Source organism: Oncorhynchus tshawytscha, linkage group LG22 (genome assembly GCF_018296145.1).
Source record: "Oncorhynchus tshawytscha isolate Ot180627B linkage group LG22, Otsh_v2.0, whole genome shotgun sequence".
Taxonomy (NCBI): domain Eukaryota; kingdom Metazoa; phylum Chordata; class Actinopteri; order Salmoniformes; family Salmonidae; genus Oncorhynchus; species Oncorhynchus tshawytscha.
The window spans coordinates 20,883,450-20,892,341 of NC_056450.1; the positions used below are offsets into that span (position 1 = coordinate 20,883,450).

Here is an 8,892-nt window from a genome sequence, read left to right on the forward strand (position 1 = left end):
TTCTGAACCTTGTTTGAAGTCAGTAGGTCACATGACCAAAGAGCTATTGAAATTCAAAAATGTAAATACATCATTTAAAATAGTGTGAGATGTAAATCGACAAAGAACCAGTTTTGAACATTTTAGGACTAATTGAAATTTGAAAAATGTGATTTGTCACTATGTTGATGGTCCCTAACTGCTGTTGGTGGATGTAAGGAAAACTACAGGCAAATATCTGTCGAATATCCATTCTGAAACTGTCTTTACCTCAGTGATTTGTGTTGGGACTAGATCTTGTGGAAGGATCACTTAAATTAATTCCGCATTGACACATCCAGCCCAAAGCAGGAGTTTAAAAAAATGATTTGAGGTTTTATAATGCAACAGTTGTATTTGACACTGTCATCTCATAAAACTGTCTTGTCATTATTGCAAAAAGTGAGCTGTAATTTATTCAATGTGTTGATAAGCAAATGTATTAATGTTTAATAAATAGTAATCAAATTCCTCAAACTGTTTATTTTACAGCAAAAGGAAATGCTGACATTACAAGATATTGGCCACCTGCTTGATGGATAGATTTGGTGAAAATGTCCCTTTAATCGGGATGCCGCTAAGACTTCTGGTCTTGGCTATAAAATGATCTTTGAATTTCCCAGTTCAGTCGCTAGATGGAGTATTATGTTCCTCTTCAAGTAAAACGAGGTATCGCGAGATCTAGATAACGGCTCCGAAATCCAAGGACTGCGTTTGACATTTTTAGCAAGCAAAAAGCTAAACATGTCTGAAAAGGAACTGGGGAAAAAGCTGGATCGATGCCTCGCAGATAGCGCCGTTAAACTTGGTAAATAACTCAATTTGTTCCAGAACGTTCGCTATAATCTGCTTTGCCAGATAATACAACTAAAAGTAACATGTCAGTATTAGCTAGCTATCACTTACTGCTAGCTACTGAGCTAGTTAGAAGGTCTGCTAAGGACGAGTAGTAGTAGTAGTAGGTGGCGGTAGCAGCAGCCAGCCAGCCAGCCATCCTATTCTCGTAATATAGCTAACGTTAACTGTTATAGTATCAGTTAGTAATTTACAATCACTGTCAGTCCAGTTAGTCACATAGCTAGCGTGCAAGATGTGAATAACATCTTTTGGTAGCCAGCAAACATTGTTGCTGCTACTACATAGTTATAACCTGTCAGTGTTTGTCCAAAGGGGTGTAGGGCCTAGAGGCATAAGATGTCTCAAGCCATTGGATATTCGTTTAAATTTTCTAGGTAAATGTGTTAAAGGTATGATACTTTGGCATTATACAATGCTTTCATCGTGTCTCCTTTTTGATGTGCATTGGTCGAGACAAGATGGCTAGCTACATCTCTGCCAGTACAGGTTCTGGCCCCATATTTCCTGTCTCAGTTCTGTTACCTGAACATTTCTCCCTATGTTACTTGTTTTTAGGTGCTGGTCTGGGCTTAGGAATCGTGTTTTCTGTGGTATTCTTCAAACGTGAGTACTTTCACTGTTCACAGGATTGTTAACAATGGCCAGAGATAAACATTCTTTATGGGGTGCAGACTGATGATGCAAAATATGGAATATTTGCAGTGGAGCAGCCATTGTGGCCTTGACTATTTCACACTACTGACCTGAACTGAACCAAGCCAAGCCAGGTTGCATTGTGCTGGCCTGTTTGTGCATCAACCACAATTCCTGCAACTCTGCTGGAAAGGAGCATACTCAGCCCTGACCAGATGCATGTTAGTTACATAGCTAGCACATTACATTTGCATCTAGGGAGGCTCTTTTGATGTTGTGAACACGTTAAGTCATTAATTAAGGGGGTTGTGCTTTTACATTGGTTGGTTCTCTGTGTGTTTGGTCTATCGCAATTAGTGCGATAGCCCAAAACTGTGTGCATTCAGTCAATTAACATGGGACTCAACAGGAGTTAAAAAATATTGTGGCCAGACCATTTGGAACATAAGCTCTCACTTGACCACGTGGTCTTAGTTCCCAGTCTAGGAAAGGACCATGTGAAAAGAAAATATCTGCACACAGCATTGTTTAGGTCATCACGGTAGTGTGACTCAGACATTTCTGTGAGTAAATGTATTTTCAAGAGAAAATAGCTTGGACAAATTTTGCTTTCCTCAGGACACACCTGGCCAGTTGCCTTTGGCTTAGGAATGGGGCTTGGCATGGCATACACAAACTGCCAGAATGATTTGAGAGCACCATATCTAATTCAGAGAAACATTAAGGTCAGTATAAAAATCCATGCACATTTTTTGAGGATGGATGTGTTACTAATGCATAATATGTTGGACCTACATTCTGCTCAATATCGTACATTGTTCTTGCGTAACGTACTGAGATGTAATTCAAAATGAAAATTGACTCCCTTTTATCTTCACTATTTTCCTCACAGGAGCAGTAGCCAAACGTCAGTGAAGGACTGTCTGTCACGTTTTTGTGATGCTTCGCATTTTGCACTGACCTTCAGCCAGACTAATTTCCTTCTGTGGGTTGACCCTTCCATATGTATTAGTATAATTTATATGTGCCTGAACAGGACAGTCTGTCTTTATTTAGATAAAATAATCGTAAAATAAAGACAATTGAGATTGTGTGTGTTTTTAAAACAGCTGATTAGATGTGTAGTGTTTTATCTTCCATTTCACTCTTTGATACAGTTAGTCAGAAGTTTACATACACCTTAGCCAAATACATTTAAACTCAGTTTTTCACAATTCCTGACATTTAATCCTAATAAAAATTCCCTGTTTTAGGTCAGTTAGGATCATATTATTTTAAGAATGTGAAATGTCAGAATAATAGTAGAGTGATTTATTTCAGCTTTTATTTCTTTCATCACATTCCCAGTGGGTCAGAAGTTTACATACACTCAATTAGTATTTGGTAGCAATGCCTTTAAATTGTTTAACTTGGATCAATCGTTTCGGGTAGCCTTCCACAAACTTCCCACAATACGTTGGGTGAATTTGGGTCCATTCCTCCTGACAGAGCTGGTGTAACTGAGTCAGGTTTGTAGGCCAACTTGCTCGCACACGCCTTTTCAGTTCTGCCCACACATTTTCTATAGGATTGAGGTCAGGGCTTTGTGATGGCCACTCCAATACCTTGACTTTGTTGTCCTTAAGCCATTTTGCCACAACTTTGGATGTGTGCTTGGGGGTCATTGTCCATTTGGAAGACCCATTTGTGACCAAGCTTTAACTTTTAACTGATGTCTTGATGTTGCTTCAATATCTCCACATAATTTCCCACCTCATGATGCCATCTATTTTGTGAAGTGCACCAGTCCCTCTTGCAGCAAAGCACCCCCACAACATGATGCTGCCACCCCCGTGCTTCACGGTTGGGTTGGTGTTCTTCGGCTTGCAAGCCCCCCCCCCCTTTTTCCTCCAAACATAACAATGGTCATCATGGCCAAGCAGTTTGATTTTTGTTTCATCAGACCAGAGGACATTTCTCCAAAAAGTACGATCTTTATCCCCATGTGCAGTTGCAAATCGTAGTCTGGCTTTTTTATGGCGGCTTTGGAGAAATGGCTTCTTCCGTGCTGAGCAGCCTTTAAGGTTATGTCTATATAGGACTAAGGTTTACTGTGGATATAGATACTTTTGTACCTGTTTCCTCCAGCATCTTCACAAGGTTCTTTGCTGTTCTGGGATTGATTTGCACTTTTCACATCAAAGTGCATTCATCTCTAGGAGACAGAACACGTCCTGAGCGGTATGAAATAACTCTCTGAAGTACCTTCAGGCGTCAAGGTATTGGAGTGGACATCAAAGCCTTCACCTCAATCCTATAGAAAATTTGTGGGCAGAACTGGAAAAGCGTGTGCGAGCTAGGAGGCCTGCAGACCTTACTCAGTTCCACCAGCTCTGTCAGGAGGAATGGGCCCAAATTCACCCAACTTATTGTGGGAAGCTTGTGGAAGGCTACCCAAAACATTTGACCCAAGTTAAATAATTTAAAGGCATTGCTACCAAATACTAATTGAGTATGTAAACTTCTGACCCACTGGGAATGTGATGAAAGAAATAAAAGCCGAAATCATTCTCTTTCACATTCTTAAAATAAAGTGGTGATCCTAACTGACCTAAGGGAATTTTTACTAGGATTAAATGTCAGGAATTGTGAAACTGAGTTTAAAAGTATTTGGCTAAGGTGTATGTAAACTTCAGACTTCAACCATGCCAGCTTAATTTCATGACCAAGATTTTGATAGCTGTGCCATGTAAATTGATTTGATGTACTGATTGTATGGTGTATTAGCTGGGATTTTATATATACAGTGGGGAGAACAAGTATTTGATACACTGATTTTGCAGGTTTTCCTACTTACAAAGCATGTAGAGGTCTAATTTTTTTATCATAGATACACTTCAACTGTGAGAGACTGAATCTAAAACAAAAATTCAGAAAATCACATTGTATGATAAGTAATTCATTTGCATTTTATTGCATGACATAAGTATTTGAAACATCAGAAAAGCAGCACTTAGTGGTACAGAAACCTGTTTGCAATTACAGAGATCATACGTTTCCTGTAGTTCTTGACCAGGTTTGCACACACTGCAGCAGGGATTTTGGCCCACTCCTCCATACAGACCTTCTCCAGATCCTTCAGGTTTCGGGGCTGTCGCTGGGCAATATGGACTTTCAGCTCCCTCCAATGATGTTCTATTGGGTTCAGGTCTGGAGACTGGCTAGGCCACTCCAGAACCTTGAGATGCTTCTTACGGAGCCACTCCTTAGTTGCCCTGGCTGTGTGTTTCAGGTCGTTGTCATGCTGGAAGACCCAGCCACGACCCATCTTCAATGCTCTTACTGAGGGAAGGAGGTTGTTGGCCAAGATCTCGCGATACATTGCCCCATCCATCCTCTCCTCAATACGATGCAGTCATCCTGTCCCCTTTGCAGAAAAGCATCCCCAAAGAATGTTTCCACCTCCATGCTTCACGGTTGGGATGTGTTCTTGGGGTTGTACTCATCCTTCTTCCTCCAAACACAGCAAATGGAGTTTAGACCAAAAAGCTCTTGTCTTATCAGACCACATGACCTTCTCCCATTCCTCCTCTGGATCATCCAGATGGTCATTGGCAAACTTCAGACGGGCCTGGACATGCGCTGGCTTGAGCAGGGGGACCTTGCGTACGCTGCAGGATTTTAATCCATGACGGCGTAGTGTGTTAATGGTTCTCTTTGAGACTGTGGTCCCAGCTCTCTTCAGGTCATTGACCAGGTCCGGCCGTGTAGTTCTGGGCTGATCCTTCACCTTCCTCATGATCATTGATGCCCCACGAGTTGAGATCTTGCATGGAGCCCCAGACCGAGGGTGATTGATCGTCGTTGTCACGTAGATTAGGCCAGAAGGCTATACTGGAAAATCTAACCTATCAAAGTAAAAAGATGACAGAGCCGCAAAAGTTATTCTGTGCAAGGGTGTTTATTTACAAAGTGATTCCGGAACAAAAACGACAGTACTGCCATCAAACATATACCATATGGGCCAGCTATAAACTGCTACCCCATCCACAGCTCAATCCAAAATGCCTCTCCATGAACTGAAAGAAAGGCTCCTTTTGTAGGCTGAGCCCCTCCCCTTAGAACAATTAACACTAATTAATTAAGCAATTACCTAGTCAAACCTACATTTTCCATTTAACTAAACAAACATACTAAAGTATATACATTGCAACACGTTTATGAAACAATATCACAACATAACATTTACAAAATTACATCACTACTGACAGTGTCTTTCAATATTCCCATTTACATGAATGAACCATTCGGGACAGGTACTACAAAGTCAGCCCAATTCCCTTAGCTCGGGTCCTTATCCAGCATACCCAGAAGCTATGGAGATAGAGAGAGAGGAACAGAACAAACAAACAACACGCTCATCCACAACATAGATAAGTATGATAAATATTGCTTATATTAAATATGAACACTGACAAGTGTGAAATATATGTATTAAGACAGAAGCTTATTTGTGTGTCGACCCACATTGTTAACTTATCTTATAACGGAGCAGGGAGGAGTGATGAATGTGTGCCTGCGGCCAGTGACAGACTTCTAAGTCACAGTCGTCTTGAACTTCTTCCATTTTCTAATAATTGCGCCAACAGTTGTTGCCTTCTCACCAAGCTGCTTGCCTATTGTCCTGTAGCCCATCCCAGCCTTGTGCAGGTCTACAATTAAATCCCTGATGCCTTTACACAGCTCTCTAGTCTTGGCCATTGTGGAGAGGTTGGAGTCTGTTTGATTGAGTGTGTGGACAGGTGTCTTTTATACAGGTAACGAGTTCAAACAGGTGCAGTTAATACAGGTAATGAGTGGAGAACAGGAGGGCTTCTTAAATATAAACTAACAGGTCTGTGAGAGCCAGAATTCTTACTGGTTAGTCAAATACTTATGTCATACTGATTTTCTGGATTTTTGTTTTAGATTCCACCTCTCACAGTTGAAGTGTACCTATGATAAAATTACAGACCTCTACATGCTTTGTAAGTAGGAAAACCTGCAAAATCGGCAGTGTATCAAATACTTGTTCTCCCCACTGTATGTGTGTGTGTGTGTATATATATATATATAGATATATATATATATATATATACTGCTCAAAAAAATAAAGGGAACACTAAAATAACACATCATAGATCTGAATGAATTAAATATTCTTATTAAATACTTTTTTCTTTACATAGTTGAATGTGCTGACAACAAAATCACACAAATTATCAATGAAAATCAAATTTATCAACCCATGGAGGTCTGGATTTGGAGTCACACTCAAAATTAAGTGGAAAACCACACTACAGGCTGATCCAACTTTGATGTAATGTCCTTAAAACAAGTCAAAATGAGGCTCAGTAGTGTGTGTGGCCTCCACGTGCCTGTATGACCTCCCTACAATGCCTGGGCATGCTCCTGATGAGGTGGCGGATGGTCTCCTGAGGGATCTCCTCCCAGACCTGGACTAAAGCATCGACCAACTCCTGGACAGTCTGTGGTGCAACGTGGCGTTGGTGGATGGAGCGAGACATGATGTCCCAGATGTGCTCAATTGGATTCAGGTCTGGGGTACGGGCGGGCCAGTCCATAGCATCAATGCCTTCCTCTTGCAGGAACTGCTGACACACTCCAGCCACATGAGGTCTAGCATTGTCTTGCATTAGGAGGAACCCAAGGCCAACCGCACCAGCATATGGTCTCACAAGGGGTCTGAGGATCTCATCTCGGTACCTAATGGCAGTCAGGCTACTTCTGGCGAGCACATGGAGGGCTGTGCGGCCCCCCAAAGAAATGCCACCCCATACCATGACTGACCCACCGCCAAACCGGTCATGCTGGTGGATGTTGCAGGCAGCAGAACGTTCTCCACGGCATCTCCGGACTCTGTCACGTCTGTCACATGTGCTCAGTTTGAACCTGCTTTCATCTGTGAAGAGCACAGGGCGCCAGTGGCAAATTTGCCAATCCTTGTGTTCTCTGGCAAATGCCAAACGTCCTGCACGGTGTTGGGCTGTAAGCACAACCCCCACCTGTGGACGTCGGGCCCTCATACCACCCTCATGGAGTCTGTTTCTGACCGTTTGAGCAGACACATGCACGCCTGCTGGAGGTCATTTTGCAGGGCTCTGGCAGTGCTCCTCCTTGCACAAAGGCGGAGGTAGCGGTCCTGCTGCTGGGTTGTTGCCCTCCTACGGCCTCCTCCACGTCTCCTGATGTACTGGCCTGTCTCCCGGTAGCGCCTCCATGCTCTGGACACTACGCTGACAGACACAGCAAACCTTCTTGCCACAGCTCGCATTGATGTGCCATCCTGGATGAGCTGCACTACCTGAGCCACTTGTGTGGGTTGTAGACTCCGTCTCATGCTACCACTAGAGTGAAAGCACCGCCAGCATTCAAAAGTGACCAAAACATCAGCCAGGAAGCATAGGAACTGAGAAGTGGTCTGTAGTCACCACCTGCAGAACCACTCCTTTATTGGGGGTGTCTTGCCAACTGCCTAGAATTTCCACCTGTTGTCTATTCCATTTGCACAACAGCATGTGAAATGTATTGTCAATCAGTGTTGCTTCCAAAGTGGACAGTTTGATTTCACAGAAGTGTGATTGACTTGGAGTTACATTGTGTTGTTTAAGTGTCCCCTTTATTTTTTTGAGCAGTGTATGTACACACACACACACACACACACACAGTGGCAAGAAACAGTATGTCAACCTTTTGGAAATACCTGGATTTCGGCATAAATTGGAAAAAAATTGATCTGCTCTTCATCTAGGTCATAACAATAGACAAACACCATCTGTTTAAACTAACACACAAACAATTATACATTTCCATGTCTTTATTGAACACACTGTGTAAACATTCACAGTGCTGGGTGGGAAAAGTATGTGAATTTAATAACTGGTTGACCCTCCTTTGGCAGAAATAACCTCAACTAAACGTTTTCTGTAGTGGCGGATCAGACCTGCACAACAGTCAGGAGGAATTTTGGACCATTCCACTTGACAACTTTTTCAATTCAGCAATATTCTTTGGATGTCTGGTGTGAACCGCTCTCTTGAGGTCATGCCACAGCATTTCAATTGGGTTGAGGTCAGGACTTTGATTGGGCCACTCCAGAAGGCATATTTCCTTCTCTTGTTGATTTACTTTGTGTTTTTGGTCGTTGTCCTGTTGCTTCACCCAACTTCTTTTGAGCTTCAATTGATGGAAAGATAACCTTATATTCTCCTTCAAAATGTCTTGATAAGCTTGGTAATTCATTTTTCTGTCGACGATAGCAAGCTGTTCAGGCTCTAATGGAGCAAAGCAGCCCCAAACCATGATGCTCCCTCCACCATGCTTTACAGTTGGGATGAAGTTTTT

General features: G+C 42.3%; 1 protein-coding gene across 1 annotated transcript; it reads left to right on the forward strand.

Moving 5' to 3' along the window:
• Nucleotides 1–663: 663 nt before the first annotated feature.
• On the forward strand, nt 664–2,617 carry LOC112222029 (MICOS complex subunit MIC10). Its single transcript, XM_024384559.2, has 4 exons — nt 664–826; nt 1,432–1,479; nt 2,128–2,234; nt 2,402–2,617. Exons 1-4 carry the CDS (start codon nt 763–765, stop codon nt 2,408–2,410), a joined length of 228 nt encoding a protein of 75 aa, XP_024240327.1. The 5' UTR covers nt 664–762; the 3' UTR covers nt 2,411–2,617.
• Nucleotides 2,618–8,892: the final 6,275 nt, after the last annotated feature.